Genomic DNA, 22,627 nt, shown 5'->3' with positions numbered 1-22,627 from the left:
CTAGAATAGTCATTTACCACATTAGCAATGTATAGAGTGTATTTAGAGTGATTAGTTTAAAGTGATCTTCATTGAAAAGAACAGTGCTTTTCTTTCAAAAATAAGGAAATTTCAAAGTGACCCCAAACTTTTGAACATATATATATATATATATATATATATATATATATATATATATATATATATAATCTCATACTATCTATAATAAAAGGATGTCTATAGAGGATAAGAGGATATCTATAATAAGATTTCAAACATAAATGGAAAATTATTTGTTATGAAGACACAAGTACTGCATGATTAGCAGAACCAATTTGATACACTGAGGTGCCCAATATAATTCTAGCTTGCCCACTGCAGTAGACATGTCTACCTGATAGTCAGAGATTTAACTGGGTTATTCAGTATGTCTGAGGCCCAATAACTGTACTATAGAGATCCATGCTGTGTGTGAGCACAGAGTGATTTGTAGGCTGAAGGCTGACAAAGCACAGGGAACACACATCCGTTTTCAGCTCATGCAATTATCATAAGCATACTCCATAAATTCATGCACGTACAGTTCAAGAGTTTCAGTTAATGTTCACATTAGACAGAATGGGGACAATGTGATTGTGACCATAGCATTGTTGTTGGTGCCAGACAGGCTGGTTTGAGGATTTCAGAAACTGCTAATCTTCTGGGATTGTCATGCACAGCTGTCTTTAGATTTTACACAGACTGCTGAGGAAAAAACAAAAACCTTCCAGTAAGTGCCAGTTCTGCAGTACCTTGTTAATGAGAGTAGTCATAGGAAAATGGACTTGTTTGAGCTGATAGGAAGGCTACTGTAACTCAAATAACCACTCTTTAAAGCAGTGGTGAACACAAAACCATATCAGAATGCACAACATATCAAAGCTTTTGGTGGATGAGCTACAATAGCAGAAGACCAAATCAAGTTCCACTTCTGCCAGCCAAGAACAGAAATCTGAGGCTGCAGTGAACATATTCACTGAAACTGGACATATAATAAATATGGACATATAATAAAACTGGACATATAATAATATTCAAGTCTTAATGAGCCTCTCTTTTGCTTTTCATCATGATGTTTAGGTCATTGGGTTTCCTAGTACATGGATTTGTACACTGTAGATGTACTAACCCCTTTTCCAGAAATGTTGGGATATTTTTCAAAATACAATAAAAACAAAAATATGGGATTTGTTAAGTCACATGAACCTTTATTTAACTGACAAAAGTACAAAGAAATTTTCAGTAGTTTTACTGACCAACTTAACCCTCTGGGGTCTGAGGGTATTTTCTGGCACTCTAATGATTTTGGCATGCTCTGATTGTCAATTTCAACAAATCTAAGCAGTATTCTCAAAGTCGTATGACTTTTTTTGTATTCAACACAAGTTCAGCTACAATAATGTCCATGCAGTATGTATGTCATGATTGTACTTAAAAAAAAAAACAGATAAATGAAGATGTTGTAAAAAGTAGTGTTAGAACTGTGTTGGAATGTGTGGAAAAAAACATGACTTTACCCATTCTGTCAAACTGTTTTGGTCACTTGAGGTGATTCTGTTCAGTCTTAGTAATATATAAAGCACAAAAACTTAAATATGCTCCGTTAATTTGGACAGTTAACTGGCCATCAAAAAATGTATGTCCTGTTGTTTTGGGATAAAGGGTTGGCAGTGGGAGGGGTATTCAAAGAGAAGTTTAAAAAAATTCCATTCATTCAATGAGAAGAGTGAAAACCCCTCCCACTGCCAACTCTTAATCCCATCAGGTCAAGTCACAATGGGTAAGGTAATGTTTTTTCACACATTCCAACACAGTTCTAAAACGGCTTTTTACAACAGCTTCATTGATCTGGTATTTGACTTTATTTTGGTATATGACTATTCAGTGTGTCTTGAAATTAACTCTGGGACTATTTTACTCGGGTCAGAGCCACAACCAACTCTGTAACACAATTACTCTAATTTTGCTCCCACTCCAAGTCCAAATTTTACTCTCTAAACTCAAAATAGAGCAAAATTAACTATTTTGAGAAATACTTTTAACTCTGGAAAAAATTGCTCAGTCATTTTTCCTGTGTATGCACTACAGCGGGCGCAGATCAACTGATATGCTTATCAAAAATAAGAGAAACATTTACACTTAAGTTGATGTTTGGCTGGATCAAGTCAAAGTGTAAAAGAAAAAAAAAGGTCATCAGTAGTGCTGCAGTTCTCAAGATTGAACTGAATCGCTGTCCTGAATCATGAACTGAATCATGAATTGATTTGCTGTCCTGAATCATCCAAAGCGCATAAAATCCGCATGCCATCTCATGTATATGACTATTCAGTGCGTCTTGAAATTAACTCTGGGACTATTTTACTCGGGTCAGAGCCACAACCAACTCTGTTACACAATTACTCTAATTTTGCTCCCGCTCCAAGTCCAAATTTTACTCTCTAAACTCAAAACAGAGCAAAATTAACTATTTTGAGAAATACTTTTAACTCTGGAAAAAATTGCTCAGTCATTTTTCCTGTGTATGCACTACAGCGGGCGCAGATCAACTGATATGCTTATCAAAAATAAGAGAAACATTTACACTTAAGTTGATGTTTGGCTGGATCAAGTCAAAGTGTAAAAGAAAAAAAAAAGGTCATCAGTAGTGCCGCAGTTCTCAAGATTGAACCAAATCGCTGTCCTGAATCATGAATTGATTTGCTGTCCTGAATCATCCAAAGCGCATAAAATCCGCATGCCATCTCAAAACAAGTTTTACCTCCAAATAGCCTGAACTATGTCTGACAGATTTTATCTTGTTTACAGTGAACGTTACCACCGCGAAAGAGAAACCAATTGAAATCCAAAGAGTGAAAGTGATTTTCATTCCATTACCATGTGAATAGTCTTTTGTGAATGTGTAAGTGCATGCTCAGCGTTCCGACTCTGGTGTGACTGAGTAAGGTGACAAGTTTTATGTCTCATCTAATTTAGGCAATTTAAAAACTATAATATTATTTGGCAGTAGGCATAAATGTAAAGTATAAAGTTTGTCAAATGTTTATCATGCTTGTATGATAAAAAAAAACCTCGAAGATATTTATCTCAATACATGACCTACTCATTCTAAACCTGCTGAGCTTCACTGGCAAAGCTCTCAACCCCAAAAGGTTAATTGTATTTTGTAAAAATAAACAAAGTTAGAATTTAATGCCTGTGACACACTCAAGAGTTGGGACAGAGGCATTATTACATCATTCCTTTAATAACACTTTAATCTATGGGAACTGAGGATACCAATTGTTGCAGTTTTGCAAGAACAGAGCCCAGCATGCCTGTCTAGGACTGAGCCATTTGGGCTGTTGGGTGTATTCCAGATTCTTGTGATCAGTCCAGGATAAGAAAGGATATTGAGTTCTTTCCAACCAATCCCTCTACTTTTCAAGCACCAAATTTTATAGCCAGTAATTCCCGGTTCCCTATATCATTTCTCTCTGTGGCTGTGAGCTTGCAGGAGAAGAATGCACAGGAATGTAGTTTCCCATCACTTGCAGTCTGTGACAGAACTACTTCTACTCCCACATCAGAAGCATCCACCTCCACAATGAAGGGTCAATCCAGCTCAGGCAGACAGAGAATGGGACTTGACTTTGACTTAGTCCTCTTCGCCCTCTCGGGAGCACAGGGCCTCAGTGAGTAGTCTCCAGCGTTTCCGGTTCTTTGCAATTTTCTTCGTCTCTTGCCAGGTTATGTTAGCTTTGTCAAGGTCTTTCTTCACACCTCTTCTCCAGGAGAGGTGGGGTCTGCCTCTTGGACGCTTCCCCTGGGGGTTCCAATCTAGGGCTGTTCTTGTTATGGACGTTGGTGGTTTTCTTAGTGTGTGTCCAATCCAGCGCCACTTTCTTCTTCTGATGGTGATTTCAATAGGTTCCTGGCCTGTTATTTCAAGGAGTTCTTGGTTCGTTATCTTTCTAGGCCACCAGATTCCAAGTAGATACCGAAGTCTTGCATTAACAAACACTTGCAGTTTCTTCATGTTGTGTTTTGTCAGGCCCCATGTGTCGCATCCATATAGCAGGATAGATTTCACATTAGTCTCGAACAGTCTGAGCTTGGTCTTCAGTGAGAGGCTTCTAGATCTCCAAAGTGGCTTTAATTGGGCAAAAGCAGTTCTAGCCTTTCCTACACGGGCATCCACATCCTTAGTTGATCCTCCATCATTGCTAATGACGCTCCCAAGGTAAGTAAATTCCCTCACTGTTTCTAGTTCTTCTCCCCTACAGCATATGGGTTTAGCACTCCCAGTTGTTCAAACCCGCATTTCCTTGGTTTTCTTTGCACTTAGCCTGAGTCCCACTGTGCTAGAGTTCTGCTGTAGCTTCTTTGTCTTGTCTCTCATTTGGTTAATGCTGTGGCTCAGGAGAACAAGGTCATCAGCAAAATCAAGGTCGTCCAGCATGTCCATTAGCGTCCACTGTATCCCTGTCCTTCCTTCTTTTGTAGTTTCCCCCATGATCCAGTCAAGTGCAGTTATGAAGAGCAGTGGGCTCAGGAGGCACCCCTGTCTCACTCCTGTAGTCATGCTGAAAGGCTCTGTCAGATCTCCTTCGTGTAGCACTTGGGCTTGGAAGTTGGCGTAGAAAACCTTCACCATGTTGATGATCTTTCTTGGGATTCCGTAGTGGGCAAGGATGTTCCAGAGTGTGGTCCTATCAACAGAATCAAATTCTTTTTCATAGTCAATGAAAACGGCATAAAGTTGTGAGTTGAATTCAATGGACTGCTCGACTATTATCCTCAGAGTTGCGATCTGGTCGCTGCACGATCTATTCGGTTGGAAGCCTGCTTGGTTGTCTCTAAGTTTGTATTACATGGCATTTGCTGTCCGATTGAGGATAACTCTACACAAAATCTTGCTGGCGACTGAGATGAGCATGATACCGCGCCAGTTCTTGCACTGGGTCAGATCTCCTTTCTTTGGTAGCTTGATGATGGTGCCTTTCTGCCAGTCTAGGGGGATCTTCTCTTCCTGCCAAATTCTGTTGAGGAGGGGATGTAGGACTTCGACAGACAGCTCACCTGCCTCTTTCCATGCTTCTGCAGGTATGAAATCAGGTCCTGCCGCTTTGCCGTTCTTTAGTGATGCTATGGCCTTGCGTATTTCTGCTTTGCTTGGAGGTCCTGTGCATATCTGTAGTTCTTCCTCATGTTCTTCAATTTCTGGTGGATCCAGTGGAGGTGGTCTGTTAAGAATGTCTTCAAAGTGTTCCTTCCAGCGTTCCATCTGATGTTCCTTAGTAACGAGCAGTTTACCGTCTTTATCTTGAACCGGTTTATTGATTTGTCTCTTTCTACCACTTAGGGTCTTCGTGATTCTGTACAGTGTTTTCATGTCTTGTTTGGAAGCAGCCTCTTCCGCCTCAGTGGCAATGTCCGCGATCCACTTCCTTTTGTCTCTTTTGCAACTTCTCTTTACACTCCGGTCTGCTTTATTGTAGAGCTTCAGAGCGGTGGCCTTTTGGTTTCTGGTTCTGCTGTTGTCGATCTTTGCTTTCAGGTTGCATCTTTCCTCCACTTTCTCCCATGTGTCTTGGCTCATCCATGCCTTCTTCTCTGTCTTGACCTTTCCTAGAACCTCTTCGCATGTGCTTGTGTAGGCTTCCTTAATGATGGCCCATTCTGTTTCGATTCCTTCATCCCTCTCTTCTTCCTCATCTGAGTCGTAGTGGAGAATATCGAAGCGGTTGGCTAAGGTAAGCTTGAATTCCTGTTTTATTTCTGGCATTTTTAGACTCTCCACATTGTACTTTATCTTCTGTTCCTTCTTTTTACATGCTGCGAGGCGTATCTTGCAAGTGGCCAGTAGTAGATGGTGGTCAGAGCCCACATCCGCACTTCTCTTTACCCTGCAATCTTGTAGCGGTCCATGCCATCTTCTGGATATGGTGATGTGGTCTATCTGGTTCTCTACAGATGCATCGGGTGATCGCCAGGTTACCTTGTGGCTGTCCTTGTGTGGGAACAGGGTTCCTCCTATCACCAGGTCGTTAATGGAGCAGAAGTCGGTGAATAGCTCTCCATTGTGATTCATGGTCCCGACACCATGCTTTCCCATCACTTGTTCCTTGCCGCTGTTTCCTTGTCCCACTTTGGCATTCGTCGCCCATTAGGATGGTAATGTCTCTCTTTTTCCGCTTGGCCATGGTGGCTTGTAGCTGATGGTAGAACTGTTCTTTGTCAGTATCGCTTGCATCATTTGTGGGGGCATATGCTTGTATGATGGTTATGTCTTGGCAGCGGGATGCAAACCTGGCCATAATGATCCTCTCTGAAATAGGTTCCCATTCTTTCAGACTGCGTGTGCTCGACTTTGACATGATGATTCCCACTCCCCTCTCGTGTGTTGGGTGCTCCTCAGGGAAGCCTGAATATATGATGGTTTCTCCACTTTGCAGGGAAGTTTTGCCGCTTCCAAGCCATCTTGTTTCACTAAATCCAACTATTTCAATCTTTAATCTCTTAATTTCTGCTGCTACTTGGTGGATTTTTCCAGTTTGAAAGGGGGTTCTGACATTCCACGTTGCAATCTTGGTGCGGTATTTGGGGGACAGAAGATTCACTCTTTCGGACGTCATGGGCTGTCCCCTTCCAGAGTTGTCATCTATTTGGTTTACACGTCTCTTTCCGCAGGTTACTCCGGCAGTTGGAGACTTTCTCGTTGAGGTTTTCATAATCAGTTGTAATCCACCTATGGGTGATTAGCCCAAGGGCTTCGCGTGCACCAATTAGCCTCAGGGATTGTGGACGTACTCCATGTTACCCTGAGTTCACCCCTGCACCACGATGAGGCACACTGACCGAGGACAGTGTGGGGACTGCAGCGATGCTGCAAGCTCCCTATGTGCTCCGACTTCGCAGGAGACAGAGAATGGGAGCTGTGGTGAATTTCTGTTTGAGGATATTAAAGGCCTTGTCTGCCTCAGGGGACCAAGAAGAGGACACATTATCTTTTCATGTCAAGGTAGATGGAAGAGCAGCAATGGAACTAAAACCCTGAATTAAATGACGATAAAAATTTGCAAAGCCCAGGAACCTTTGGGTGTCCTTAACTGAACTCATGGTCGGCCAGTCTTGAACAGCTTGGCCTTTCCCAGGATCCATCCAAACACTAACTTCAGAAATGATAAACCCAAGGAAGGCCACTTCCTTGACATGAAAGTCACAGTTCTCTGGCTTTACAAATAGACCATTCTTCAATAAATGGTTCAAAAATTGGTGAACATGTTGGACATGCTCTTGGAAAAGAGAAAATGTCATCAAGGTACACAAAGACATATTGGGTTAACAGGTCCCTAAGGACATAATTAATAAGAGCTTGGAAGACAGCTGGTGCGTTGGTGAGGCCAAAGGGCATAACCTGATATTCATAGTGCCTGGCAGGTGTGTTAAAGGCTGTCTTCCATTTGTCGCCTTATTGGATTCATACCAGATGGTAGGCATTTTACAAGTCCAACTTTGTAAAGATGGTGGCACCTACAAGAAGTTCAAAAGCAGAGGCCATGAGGGGTAGTGGGTATCGGTTCCGGATAATGATCTTGTTTAGACCTTGATAATCTATGCAAGGCCAAAGATCTCCATCTTTCTTCCCTACGAAGAAGAAGCCAGCCCCAGCAGGTGAGGATGAGGGACAGATGAAACCTGATGCCAGAGCCTCCTTGATGTAATTGGCCATAGCCTATCATTCAGGGGCAGACAAAAAAAAAAAAAGATGCGGCCTCTAGGAGAAGTACCTGGCAGCAGGTCAATGGCGCAGTCATGGGGCCTATGAGTTGGGAGGGCCATTGCTTTATTCTTGCTGAACACTTCCTGCAAGTCATGGTACTGAGAGGGGACTTGTGATAATTCAGGAGGTGACAAAGCCTTGGAACACTGAACAGGTTGATGTAAGAGGTAGGTAGTGTGACAGGCAGGGCCCCACTCAATTACAGAACATTTTAGACCAGTCTAGGTGTGGGTTATGGAGCATCAACCAAGGAAACTCTAACACCACTGGATACTCTGGGGACTGGATGAGGTGGAAGGACATCTCTTCACAATGATTATCAATCAGGACTCTCAATGCAACAGTTCTCCAAACACAGCCATCACCCAGGGGCTGACCATCCAAGGCTGTTACAGAAAGGGGAGAATCCAGGCTGGTGGTAGGGATTGACAGATGCTTGGTGAGGGAAGAGTCCATAAAATTACCTGCTGCTCCTGAATCCACAAAAGCTCTGAGAGTGCTCCTGACCACCCCAGGCAATGGAAATTGTAAGGAAGGGACCGGCAACAGGTAGCTCAGGAGAGGAGGTCACCCCCGTCACAGCCTTCCTGATGCTGGTTGAGGTTTGGCTTTTCCCACTAACTCTAGGCAGGAACTTCGGAAATGGCCTGGTGCACCACAATAGAGGCAGCAACGGATCTAGGGGAACCTGAGGACTGGTTCTTTTGAAGCCCTTAGCTAGGAATCTCTCCTGAAGACGATTGTCCAAACAAATGACTCAGGCTATCAAAGTCTCCAAATCCCATATCTCTTCCCAAGAAACTAACTCATCTTTTAATCTGGTCAGACAGTCCATGGTAATAGGTGGCCAGAAGGGCCTCTTGGCCAGCAGCTCTCAGCTGCAAGGGTCAGGAAGCAAACGGTGTAGTCTGCAGTCTGCTAACTCCCCTGGCACAGCTGAAGCAGTTGGTTAGCTGGCTATTAGATTGAAGACCTTCTGCATCTCCTCAGAGAAGTGGATGAAGGAAGAACAGATGGGATCTTGCTGGTCATGCAAAGCCATTGCCCAGGTCACCCCCAGGTGGGACTTGAGGTTGGAGAGGAGTAGGGTCTTGAGGAGGAATTGTAAAGAGGGTTTGAATTTGCTGGAAAATTTCCCTCAACATGATTCACCTCCACCCATTGAGCGCTCAAACTATAACACTGCATAGTTTCCTCCTGGCTGTTTACAACAGATACAAGGCAAGTAACAGAAGGCTTAGGCTCTCTGCTGGGTCCATGACAGCTGAGTTCTTCTGTCAGGAGGACTGGGATTTGAACCCAGGTCTCCAGATTGAGAGACAGTGTAAGATCCCCTGAGACACCCAAATGGATGAACTGGCCCCAATTGCAGAGACACAATCACAAGAAAGTAGCTGCAGAACTTTACTTTAGATCTGGCAAATTCCAAATAATGTAGGTTTTGCACCAAATTGGTCCCATACAAGGTCTCAGTAACAAAAATGAGACAGACGAGATTCCAAAAACTGAGAGCAGCAAAAGAGCACTAAGAAACTTAGGCACAGTGTCAAAATAGCAGTCAAAAAGTCTCAAACCCAAGGCTTACATTCTCAGGAGCACAGCAAACTACAGAACTTGGCAAGGAGCACAAAGCTAGGCACGCAATATATCCCTCCATGCAAACTAGACACAGGTGTAAACAATTAGCAACATAGATACAAATGGGCAAAATGGGTACATCTAGTGGTGGAACAAAGGTACTGCAATATATGAAAAAATCCCAAATCCTGACAGTTTCAGATTGCATTTCTGGAATGTGGCAGCGGACTGTGTTAAATGAAAACAGTTTTGCGAGGTACACCTCAGCCTATGTGGCTATATTTTGTCACTTTAGTGTGACGGTTTCTCAGGCAGTGCCACCCGAGGGCTTGAAGGTCACGCACATTCAACAGTGTTTCTGATCTTACCCTTTACACACTGAGATGTCTCCAAATTCCCTGAATCTTTTCACAATATTATGTACTGCAGATTTTGAAAGATCTAAAATCTTGCATTGAGAAATGTTCTTTTTGAATTGACTAACAAAAATTCTTACACATTTTGGCACAAAGCGATGAGCCATGACCCATCTTTCCTTGCAATGACCGAGCCTTTGGTGCATGCTCCTTTTATACCTAAACATATTACCAATTAACCTGCTTATTGTGGAATCTTCCAAAATGGTGTTACTTGAATATCCTGTAAACTTTTCAGTCTTATTTTGCCTCTGTCCCAGCTTTTTTTGAGTGTTGCAGGCATCAAATTCTAACTTCGTTTATTTACAAAATACAATTAAGTTGGTCAGTAAACCTACTGAAATTGTTTTCTTTGTACTTTTTGTCAGTTTAATAAAGACACGTAAATTAACAAATCACAGATTTTTGCTTTTATTACATTTTGGAAAATATCCCAACTTTTCTGGAAATGGAGTTAGTAGTCCAGTGCTTGAAATTCAGTATTTGAAACCAATAACGTAAAGGTTGCCTGTGATAAAGCTTTTGGACCAGGCCATGTTGACTTAAGATGTTTTGTGAAACTCGCTAAGTTGCTCAGAATATTTCATTCATTCATTTTCCTTCTGCTTTTCCTGATGGGGGTCACAGTGGCTTTACACTGAGAAGGTCAACCAAGACTTCTCTATCCCTCCTCCTCTTCAGAGAGTCTTAGACATTCCCAAGCCAATTGTGACACAAATCTGTCCAGCAAGTTGTAGATGTGCCATGGGGTCTCTGTCCAGTTGGACATGCCTGATAAAGCTCTAGAAGGAGCTGTCCTAAACAACCACATCAGTTGACTCTCCTCAATTCAGAGGACCAGCAGCTCTACACCAAGCCTGATCAATATAGTATAATTTAATAGAAACACTCATAATGCATGTATCTGTAGTAGTTTTTAGGATGTGACAGAAATTCTGTGCTGGACTGGAGAGAGTAATGTTGGTCAGAGAGAGTGATGTTCCCACCTCAAATGAATTAAATCTGTACATTTGTAGTTATGGTTGATCATTTTTGGTGTCATTCTAAATTATATTTCACTGTGAACAATGTGATTTCAATAGTAACAGGAAACATATTGGTAACGTTCTGTGCTGGACAACATTTCTGCTCTGTGACTCCTGTTGAATTGTGTAATAAACTTGTTTAATAGATTTACTCATTAGTTCTATTTTAGGACAGAGTTAGTTAAATGAATGCCCAGGCATAGCTGGGTATAATGTTCTGCTAGATACATTTAAAAGAACCTCTGACAGGCAATCATAAAAGTTGCTGCTGTATTTTAAAAATAAACTGTTGTATTAGCACACTAACTTCCTACCATACATATATGAAAAAATAATTAACTATTTAGATTGGATCAAATCATTCATTCCACTTTAGGAGCCATGGGGCAGGAATGCACCCTTGATGGGATACTAGTCCATCACAGTTGTGTGAGACATGTTTAAAGGAAAGCCTCAAAGACTGGATATATTGTATTAGTATATGCTGAATAGACTCTGAGCCCCGAAATCACATTTAAGTGAAAGATGTACACTGTCTGGCCAAAAAAGTCACCATTTGGATGTAAATAAGCAATTATGTAAGAGCCTTTGATTGGATAATTCCTGAAGTGATCAATGTGTTTCAGCTGGCAACAATTCTTTTAACTCTAATGGATGCAGTGAATAGCTTCTCATTTCTTAAACAACAATGTCAGAGGATGTATTCTGTGGTCATGGAAAAGATGTTACTGTGTTTCATAAGCGTCAAATTATTGTCCTGCATCAAGCAAAGAAAACAACTAAAGCCTCGGTCACAACCGGATGTACGATTTTTTGGCCGTGCGATTTTTGGCGTTTCCCAAATCGCTGCGGTTTTTTTTTTTTTGTTCGTGGAGAACGTAGTTGTGGTGACCATGAAGGAGTAAGATCACCGCGCACCCAACGTACAACCCAGAAGTCGACCGTGCGTACCATGCACGAAATCTGAGGCTGCTCGGACGTACGGCTGTCGCTTCATTCGTACAGCCAACGCACCTTCAAACGTGCACTAATCGTACTGACCGTGCGTTCCATGCAGGCTTCGTATGAAGGTTGCAAGAACTGCGCACGATCTGTATGTTGTGCGTACCAACGGCATGTCACACTGCAGCGATTGGAGAGGGTTTTATATATATATATATATATATATATATATATATATATATATATTCGGCATACTTTGGTTTCTCACTGTGAAAATGCCAATCCCTCTGCAAAGACTTCATCTCAAACTCCTGGCTACTGTCGTGGTCTTCATCCTCCTCACTGCTCCTTGTCCCCTCTCTCTCTCTCTCCTCCCTCTCTGCCGCCGTCTCTCTCTCCTCCGTCTCCGACACCTTTTCTATCCTCTTCCCTTTGGCATATTGAATTGAAGTGATGCAATGAAATGAAATTGGGTTTTCTCTCAATCAAAGCCTACGTGTACAAATGGCCGTAGGCACCCCTGCAGCTTTATATGTCGGCCGTAAGGCACTTTTGAACCCTTTAATTAACAGCAAATGCCCAGGACACAGAAGGATCACAAAAACAGAAGCTTAAAAAAATGCATGCTTTATTTAGTAAATAGATAACTAAATTATCCTTTAAAAATAGCACCAAGCTACAAAGAAAGAAGAAAAGAAAAAGAAAATTGTCCCGTCTCAGCAGTGCGCAGTCCGCGCAAAGGGGAATCCCAGTCCCAGAAGCGCTGAAATCGTGGGGAAGCCTAATGCGTCATAAGCGTCAAATTATTGTCCTGCATCAAGCAAAGAAACGTCACAGCTCCAGCGTCCAGGTAGCAGCGGGGGATTCCCAAAAACGTCTATGGCTCGCCCGGAGTCAGCGCACACCTCGGGCAATAAAAGAGAAAGCATCAAACAATGCCGACGTACACAACAAGGCAAAAACAGCAGGGAAGGAGAAGTCTTGCGTCCCTTTACCCTGTCGTTAGCGAGCGTTGAATTAAGTACAGTTGACTCCAGATTCCCGTTGGCAGCCGACACACCACAAAAGAAGGCAGCAAATCAGGGAAACAGCAAAGTGCAGGCAGAGAAAAACTGTTTGTATGTTCCTTCCTTCCTTCCTTCCTTCCTTCCTTCGTTCGTCCGTCCGTTCGTTCCTTCCTTCAATCTGCCCGCTGATCTTCCACTGGTAACTACGCATCTGCTGCGGCATCCGATCCCCTCTTTGGGCTGCATTCCCAAACAACCCAACTCCGAGAAATCCACGTCCCCTCTTTGGGCTGCATTCCCAAACAACCCAACTCCGAGAAGTCCGCGTCCCCGGCGGGGGGCCGTTACCTGGCCTCACACCGTCCACGGGCACCTCTTAACGATTTCACCCCCTGTTGAACTCCTCATTAATACTGAAAAGGTCCCCTTTTTATACCCCTCCCCTTCGTCTTTCAAGTGCTTCAATAGGTCAGGTAATAATTGTCCAAACAGCTGATCCATCTAAGCAATTAGAGAGCCGCAAATACAAGATCAGTGTAGGTAGCAGTCAATTAGCAGCACGCAGTGAAATCACAGCAATCAACCAATTGTGAACACACCAAAATCACAGCAACCCAAATAAATCACAGCAAACCATCACAGCAAAAATAAAAATAAGATCCCCACACAGCTAGAGGCTGACATATACCCGAGTTTTCGTGTGATTGACGCCCTCTCGCCGTACGGCCAATGCACGGCCGACTTACTTGACACGCATGGATGACATACGAAATATCTGAACGTGCGTTGGCCGCACTAATTACGTATGTGGGGCGCACGACACACATACGGAGTCCGCAAGTGCGACGTACGAAAAAAATTGACATTTTGCCCAAACCTGACACCAGCAAATCGTACGGAAGACACACGAGGCCGTAAGTTTGTCTTGCAACCTGAAAAAAACGTAAGCGCCCGTAGAGTTTGTTTGACATGACAAAGAACCTCTGCAGCCGATCTGCGGCCAGTCTACGGCTTGAAAATCAGCACGTCACATGCGCGCCCTCCGTGCGTTTCTTTGCGTTTTTTGCACGTAGACCGGCCGTAGGAGCACGTACGGCCGGTTGTGACCGAGGCTTTAGGAGATTGCTGAACTTGCTGGAACTGGGTTAAAAACTGTCTAACACATTATTAAAACCTGGAAGGATAGTTGTGAACCCTCAACTTCGTGGAAGAAATGTGGTTGGAAAAAATCTTGACTGACCGTAATCAGAGATCACTTAAAGGAGATACGCAGAACCTTTATTTTTAAATACATTTCTGAGTGGATAGTATCTCCATCCTTGACTCTTGTATGCTGCATAAATTGGAATTTTTAAAAAATATATTTTTGAGAGTTAAAATCGACCGCAAAGTTGGCATTCGAACTGCCCTGCTGAGCCAGCCAGCCCTGAGTGCATAACGTCACAGCAGGAACAAGTTTTAAGGCCGAGGCCTTTTACAGCCATAGACCAAAGTCATATAAATAAAAATTTATGGTGAAAGTAAGAAATCTCGTTACCGACTTGCTCAACTAAGACTGATTTGACTTCATTGATCGTGGGTTGACTCTCATTAAAACAGGATAGGTGTTATAACTTATGCAATATACACGTACATGCATGCATTTTCACTGATAAAACATAAAAGGCTTATTAAATAATTAGATTAACTGAGACAATCACATTCTGAAGCAAATTAAATAATCTTATACCGGTAACTTAAACACACAATACAAGTTACATGTATTAATCTAAATGCAGGTAAACAACAAGTGTTGTTGTTTTGTATCCAAATGAGAGTCGCATCTTATCCATCTGTGTTCTTGCTTCTTGAAGGCCGACCTTGTGGCCGATTTGTTTTGAAACAATCCGACTTTCAGTTGTTCGTTCAGTTCTCTGTTCATTCGCTTCTTCTACGTAAGGGCGAGATAGTGCTGCTGAGGCAAGCATATCTAGTGGAGAAATCAGATGGCTGGTCCACTCATTCTCCATTTTCTCCATACAGAGTACTCTGCCATTACTGCTCAGCTCAGGCAATTACTAAAACCCAGGACGGGACATCACCGGTTTTAGCAACAACTGTGGGGAGGTCACTGCCTGAGCAATAATGTGTCATGTCCCGTTCCATCCCGGGTTTTAACAACAACCCTCGGCTCACACTCCAGGAAAACTGGTGCAACTGAACTTACTTTCCTTTTCTTGTAGTTTCCTTTTCCTTTAATTGTTGGTAATGCACCCTTTTTCAATATGGGCTTATAGCCAGCGCTCCTCAACAGATCAGAGGTCTCGTAGGTGCCCAATGTGCCCATGAACTTCTCGCAAAACACATCCAAATCATTGCAGTTTGAACATTCTTGGGCCATGAATGCAACATAAATCCACCTTTTGTTGTGTCGCTGCACAGGCCAGTAACACATCTACATGGCATGGGAATAAATTAGCTCAAAATGGAAGCTTGAAGTTGCAGTCAGCTCTGTGTTTTAGTATAGCAAAAATGGCGATGAGACCGATAGACTTCCTGCAGTGACATCACAGATGTCAAGGTCATTCACTCAAACCGCTACCTATATGAATCATTTTAATCATAAAAATTACTATATTAGATTTAGTGTTAATGTTTAAAACTATTCCTTTGTCATTCTTGAGGTCTCAAGGCATTTATAAACAAAAAGTGAGGCCATGGTTCTGTGTATCTCCTTTAAACACTTCTTGAAGTTGAATTGTAAAAATAATTATGGTAGAACTCACGGCTATGTTTAATAGTTAAATTGAGAGCATTTCCACACAGGCAGTGCAATGAGAACTCACAGGATTGGGACTAAACAACTGTGTGGCCATAAGAAAACCACTTGTTAATGAGCCTAATCCACTGAGTCCTGGCCTTAACCCCATTGAAGGTCTTTGGGATGTGCTGGAGAAGACTTTACAGAGTGGTTTGACACTCCCATCATCAATAAAAGATCTCATCTCATTATCTCTAGCCGCTTTATCCTGTTCTACAGGGTCGCAGGCAAGCTGGAGCCTATCCCAGCTGACTACGGGCGAAAGGCGGGGTACACCCTGGACAAGTCACCAGGTCATTACAGGGCTTCAATAAAAGATCTCTGTGAAAAATTAACACAACTCTGGATGGAAATAAATGTTATGTTGCATAAAGTTGTTGAAACAATGCCAGTGAAATAAAGTTGAAATAATTAAAACTGAAATAAAGGTTGGTGGGTAAGTATTTCTAATTGAACACTGAGATGGAGAAGTATGCCTTACATTAAGTTTAGTTACATAAACACAAGTACAAATCAGGCAATTTAGTTAAACTGAAAGTACAGTATAAATTAGAGGCAGATATTTGCTTAATGAAATGAACAGATATTTTTAATCTGTTTAATCTATTGCCATTGGTTTTAGGTTAGCAGAGTAGGACATTTAATTTGCACAAAAGCCTTTCATCCTACAGCAATAAGGCTGATACTACATTTACCTTTTTGGCAGATGCTTTGACCTAAAGCGCCTTGGAAACAAGATAACAATGAGGGTTAAGTGTCTTATTCATGGTTCCAACAGTGACAGTTGAAGTGCGCACATAGAAAAAAAATCTCCTTTTTGTAACCATATTGTTGATGATGGTGCTGATTTTGTCCCCAGCACAACAGCTTTGAGAAGAGTCTAAGTGTGAAGAATACATTTAAAACTTATTTACTTTGGACTTCCATTACTATTATTTTGACTTTTGCAGTTTACCATTATGTCCGGAAGATATAAGGGGTGACTATTTGTCATTTTGCATAAGGATTAATTACAGCATGCAGTGAAGCACATTGTGTTGATTAGTGTTTGTTTTTTTTTAAGTTCCCCTTGTCCTCAAGTCATTGCACTTGAATTGACACATTGATCTGTATTTTTTTTAACTTTTAAATTATGTTGGCATTAGACATACAGAGCAGCAAACATTCAACAAATCATTACTTAGTCACTGATGCTGAAGGTCATTTGGTGTGTGAGAAATAGTGATAGTTTATTATTGTTATTGGTTTTAGATTAAGCTAGCACTGTCATTTAAAGTTCACAGTCAGGTGGCCATATCCTGTTAAGACTGTGTCTTGTTAATTACAGTTGAAAATGACAACAAAAAGGGGAAAAGAAGTACAAAGGCAGCTAAAGGAAAAGGAGACCAAAGCAAAGCCATCAAAGTGGTGAGTCAGCTACATTAATCTTTGGCAGGCAAAGCAGTGGAATATTACTTCAATCAGATATTTAACTGACCCTTCCTTTGCTTTTAACTCAGTTACTTTCAATCAGTTGCCTAATGATGCTACGTAGTTGGGTGTCCAGCCATTTTTCTCTCCTGTCAGCATGAGCCGATGGCCTCACTTTGCCGTTTTCTCTTTGACCAGCCCAACATCCTTACAGTTGCCCTTTTCATTTTTTGCACTTCGTTTCCTTCTCTCACATTTTTGTTTAACTCTAAACTTTCCACCAAATGTTATTATTTAACTAATCCTCTGAAATTACTATTTGTTTGAATCCTTATTTTAAATATCTCATAAGTGATTTTTAAGACTTTGTACTGCATAAAAAGCTTCCAACTCTATCCAGAGTCTTCGTCAGGGGGAAGACTCTGGATAGGGTTGCAAGCTTGGGTAAGCAAGCTTTTTATGCAGTACAAAGTATTAAAAATCACTTATGCAGGGCCCTACATTAACGTTTGAAACCACTTGTCCTGTCGGGCAAGTTGAAAGGAAATTTACTTGTCCGAATGTGAAGTTGACTTGTCCGAAGAAAAATTTGAGAGAAAAAAAAAAACTATTTGCAATAAACTAATTTCACCAGAATTACTTTAACACAATCTATTCACTGCAGAAAAAAATTGGACTCCATCAATCATTAATTTATTTATGAGAAATTGAAAACCAGAAAATTAAAATTATACAGTACATTTTCATTTTTAAATTATTAACTTTGAATATATATCCTCCACTGATTGTTGTTGTCTAATTATTCATTGTGGCTCCTGTCTGGTATTTAATGGTTGCAAGGAAAGTTGCGGTGTTTTTTAGGTTTTTGTTGCGATTACATTGCGGGAGGAAGTGAAAGTTGCGAGAAATTGTTGCAATTTTCTCTTTTTGTGATTAAAATTGAGTGATATGTTAAATATTAAGTTATTACTTAAAAACTATTGATTAAAAAAACAAAGACACTGAGAAATGGTCCTATAAACAACTTTACCAATATAAAAGATTACCAGGACTACAAAAATGCAGAAAAATAGGCTTTATTTATCCAAATGCACTTGTTGGTTCAAAAGTTAAAGTCCATAGAACCTCACAGCACAACATGAAGTTACCTTAAAATATAATATAAATGCCTCAGCTTTCATGTAAGAAAATAAAAAACTATTAATACTAGTCCTGTGTGCAGGCAGTCTCTCCTGAAGACTAAATTAAACAATAATCATAAACTAATAAAATAAATGGCTCAGGCTTCATAGAAGAAAAACAAAAAACAATTTGAACAGAATCTCACAGTATGATGCTGAAGTTGCCTAAACAATGGAAAATAAAATACCATTTTGGCAAAAATGTTGGCATCCATTAATTTCTTGTATTAAGTAAAAAAAATAATGTAAAGTGCACACAGTCCTTCACTGTAAACATAACACACTTTCAGGAACAGAATTTAAGCCTATATAAACACTGACTCGCACATGCAGTGTTGCCAGATACTGCTGACGTTTTCCAGCCCAAAATATGTTCAAAACCCGCCAAAATGCACTTAAAACCGCCCAATCTGGCAACACTGCGCACATGCTGCTTCTCTTGAACATATGCACGGAAGTAAAGCGGAAGGTAGTTTGTCGACGTCACCTCAAGACGACGCCAACGATTGGTCAAATTTGCAGGAAAGTTGTGGTGATTGGATATAATTGCAACACCGCCTTGAATTCGTGGGGATTGGTTGAATTTGCGTTGAAGTTGCAAATCGCAACATCGTGAAATCCTGGAGGGTCTGCTAAACAACCGTTTACTTTTCAGATCAAATACACGAAGCGGTATTGGCCGGTTTCGCAAGCGGAATATTGCGCATGCGCGTATCGCTCTTTCCGAAGAGAAACATCCGGCGATTCATCAAGACAATATGTCGAGTGAGATGCTTCGGAAATCATGTGAATAAACTGATAAATTTGATATGTAACCTGAATATCAGCGTATTTTGGCACTTGTCCGATTGGACAAGTAACTGAGACGATGAACTTGTCCGACATAAAGGATCACTTGTCCCGGACAAGCAGACAACTGTTAATGTCGAGCCCTGTTATGATTACCAAATTAGCTGCACAGACGAAACTTTTCAACATTAAAATATCTCGTGCACAAGTTGTGCTAAATGTTTTTTTTCCTTCTGTAGGAACCGGTCTGCCGTGACTTACTTGCACACACACTTTCAGTGAATTCACGCAAGTTTAAATGTATCCTCCTTTTTTATTGTGTAAGGCAGGAGAGCACAAAGGCTTTTTGTTGTCATCACATTTGGTACATCAGCTAATACCTCCCTCCTCCTACAGAGCCTAATTTCTACACTATACAGTGAAAATATTGATATTTGTAAAATGCAAAGCCAAGACCTTTTTGGCCATAAAGATCAGTTCTTCTTTCTGTTCCTGCATTTCTTTAACACTTGTTCACAGATATTGTTGATCCATGTAATGTTGAGGGAAATAGCGGTAAGTACATTCTAATGTTTCACTTAGTGCAGTGGTTTTCAAAGTGAGGGCCGCCAGGGGGCGCTAGGGGGGCCTCAGAAAGTTGGAGGGACGATAACAAAAAAATTGCGAAAAAATATATTTTAAAAATAATTATTATTAAATATATTGTAATTAGTTTTTAATCATTATTATAAAATATAATTATTAATAATAATACATCATATCGAAACGTTGTTTGCCATGCTCATCTCTCCGATTGCCTGTGACGTTGCGGTTTGTGCCATTTATCAAGCTGCTTTGCTCCTCAAACTAGCATACTGCTAGCGCAAAATGGACAGGTTTTTGAAGAAGAGACCGAAGGAACAAACCAACAGCGCTGCTGTGGAGGACACTGCTGCGAATAAAACTAAGAAGTCCTGGAATAAAATCCGAAAATATGAGGCAGCATACATTAAGTATGGCTTTACAGCCATACAGAAAAATGGCCATGATTGCCCGAAATGCGTCCTCTGTCTGGAGACCCTGTCAAACGAGTGCTTAAAACCTTCGAAACTTCAGCGTCACTTGGTACAAAAACATCCGACAGATGCCGAAAAAACCAGTAGATTTCTTCAGACGCAAAGAAGACCATTTGGTCAGGCAATCTGCTGCATTCACCCAGCAAGCTACTGTCCCCGAGCGGGCCCTGAAGGCATCATTTTTAGCCTCATACCACATTGCTCGTGCTAAAAAACCTCACTCAATTGGAGAAGATTTGATTTTACCAGCCACCAAAGACATTGTCCGAGAATTGTTTGGTGAGGATGCTGCAAAAAAAAAAATCGATGCTGTCCCACTCTCTGATAACACCGTGAGCCGACGGATTGGTGACATGGCTCAAGACGTATCTGCTCAGCTGTTGGAGCAGGTGAGAGCCAGCGAATACTTCGCACTTCAGCTGGATGAGAGCACAGATTTATCCAATGAGGCCCAACTGCTTGTGTACATCAGATTTATTTCACAGGAAAGATTTGTGGAGGAAATACTATTTTGTAAAGCATTTGAAAGAAGAACTACTGGGAAAGACATTTTTCAAGTTTTGGACGATTACATGGAGTCTAACGGATTGGACTGGACCCGTTGTGTGGGGGTGTGTTCGGACGGAGCCGCGGCAATGACCGGGAAGATCAGTGGAGTGACTGCGCTCATTAAGCAGAAGGCCCCGCATGTAGTGGCCACACACTGCATGCTCCATCGCGAGGCGCTGGTCGCAAAAAGGATGGATAACGAGTTAAATCAGGTACTACAGGAGGTTATACAAGTAGTGAATTTTATTAAAGCCCGTCCCATGAAACACAGACTGTTTACCCTGCTTTGTAATGAGATGGGCGCTCGTTTTGAGGGGCTGCTGCTTTACTCGAACGTGCACTGGCTGTCACGGGGCGCAGTTTGGAACCGTGTCTATGAGCTGCGGAGGGAGGTTGCAGAGTTCCTCTCATCTGAAAAGCATCAGCTGGCAGATCAGTTCACTGATGCAACCTGGATCCGCAAACTTGCATACATGTCAGGCATTTTCCAGCATCTAAATGTCCTGAATCAAAGCATGCAAGGACGTGACACGTACATACTCCAGGTGCAAGACAAAGTGCCTGCTTTTTCCAAAAAGATCATGCTGTGGTCAAACAAGCTCCAGGAGGGAGTTACAGAAATGTTCCCACTACTTCACCAGGAGCTGCTGTCATGTGGTGATTTGGGCTCCGTCTCTCCATTGATCCAGTCCCACCTGGAGCACCTCCAAGGATATTTCAAAGACTATTTCCCTGACCTCGAAAACACATTTAAACTGGGTTAGGAACCCCTTTGCCCCCGGTGTCGGTTCTAGTCTGGACTTAAAGTCACAGGAGGAGCTGATTGAGATGACAAACTCAGGGGATTTAAAAATGGACTTTGAGGCTCTTCCCCCGTCTAACTACTGGCTACATGTAAGAAAGGACTATCCCAGCTTGTCTGACAGGGCATTGAAATGCCTTCTCCCTTTTGCAACAACCTACTTGTGTGAGTCTGGCTTTTCAACTTTAAAGGTACTCAAAACCAAACATAGAGCATGTCTACATGTGGACAATGACATGTGTATGGCACTGACAGAGATTAAGCCCAGGGTTGATAAACTATGTAGGAGCCACCAAGCCCATCCCTCCCACGAGTGTAAACCGTCTGTCACTCCCAGACACACACACACACACACACACAATTGAGAGTGGTTTGATTTCTTTTGTGCTGTTCTTATCAACAGTTTGTTGAAAAGTTTATTGTTCAGTGCGAAAATATTTGTGTTGAAAACATGTTAGTTAATAATATTCTCATGCTAAACAAATGTAACAATTATTGAATATTGAATAAAAGTAAGAGAAAACATTCTAAAAGTTGATGTTTCTTTGCATATTTTGTAGCATTGTCTGTGGGTTTGCAAAGAGGGTCCCCGGCCAGAAGCTAATGCTGTTTGGGGGGCCTTGGCATGGAAAAGTTTGGGAACCCCTGACTTAGTGGACAACCAGTTACAGCGTATTTCTTCTTTACGCTAAATAATGAATAAAACACAATGGGGCAAATAAATATAGTACTTTCTATTTATATTTAATTGTGGTTTTAGATATGTAAATTCTGGAACTACATTTTCTTTCTCTTAAAGTTAATAAAACAAAAAATTAGATTGTTGTTTCTCTGTAATACAGTCAAGCCGGAAAGTCTGCACACCCCTTTCATCTTTTCCACGTTTTATTACGTTACAGACTTATTCTACAATAAATTAAGTTCATTTTTTGCCTCAAACATCTACACACAATCGGCAATAATTACAAAGTAAAAACAGGTTTTTAGAAAATATGCAATTTTATTTTACTGACAAAAAATAGGTTTAGGGGTTACATATCTGTACACACCCTTAGCCTAATACTTGGTTGATGCACCTTTGGCAGCAATTACAGTTTCAAGCCGTCTTGGGAAAGAAGGTACAAGCTTGGCACACTTGTTTCTGGACATTTTTGCCCATTTCTCTTGGCATATCCTTCCAAGCTCCATCAGGTTGGATGGGGAGCATCGGTACACAGCCATTTTCAGCTCCTTCCACAGATGTTCAATCGGATTCAGGTCTGGGCTTTGGCTGGGCTACTCAAGGACATTCAC

The 22,627-nt window shown here is 41.5% G+C and overlaps 1 protein-coding gene across 1 annotated transcript in view; it reads left to right on the top strand.

The window, feature by feature from the left end:
- Positions 1–22,627, top strand: part of LOC132888892 (cilia- and flagella-associated protein 46) — a 251,873-nt gene that overhangs the window by 207,700 nt on the left and 21,546 nt on the right. The window contains exons 50-52 of the mRNA XM_060924987.1: positions 16,876–16,955; positions 19,168–19,228; positions 19,448–19,483. Of these exons, the coding sequence (XP_060780970.1) occupies positions 16,876–16,955; positions 19,168–19,228; positions 19,448–19,483 (177 nt within the window). The remainder of the gene's footprint in view (positions 1–16,875; positions 16,956–19,167; positions 19,229–19,447; positions 19,484–22,627) is intronic.

The sequence above is a fragment of the Neoarius graeffei genome, chromosome 7 (genome assembly GCF_027579695.1).
Source record: "Neoarius graeffei isolate fNeoGra1 chromosome 7, fNeoGra1.pri, whole genome shotgun sequence".
NCBI lineage: Eukaryota > Metazoa > Chordata > Actinopteri > Siluriformes > Ariidae > Neoarius > Neoarius graeffei.
The sequence above is the reverse complement of the archived record's forward strand: the minus strand, read 5'-3'. Positions and strand labels throughout refer to the sequence as shown.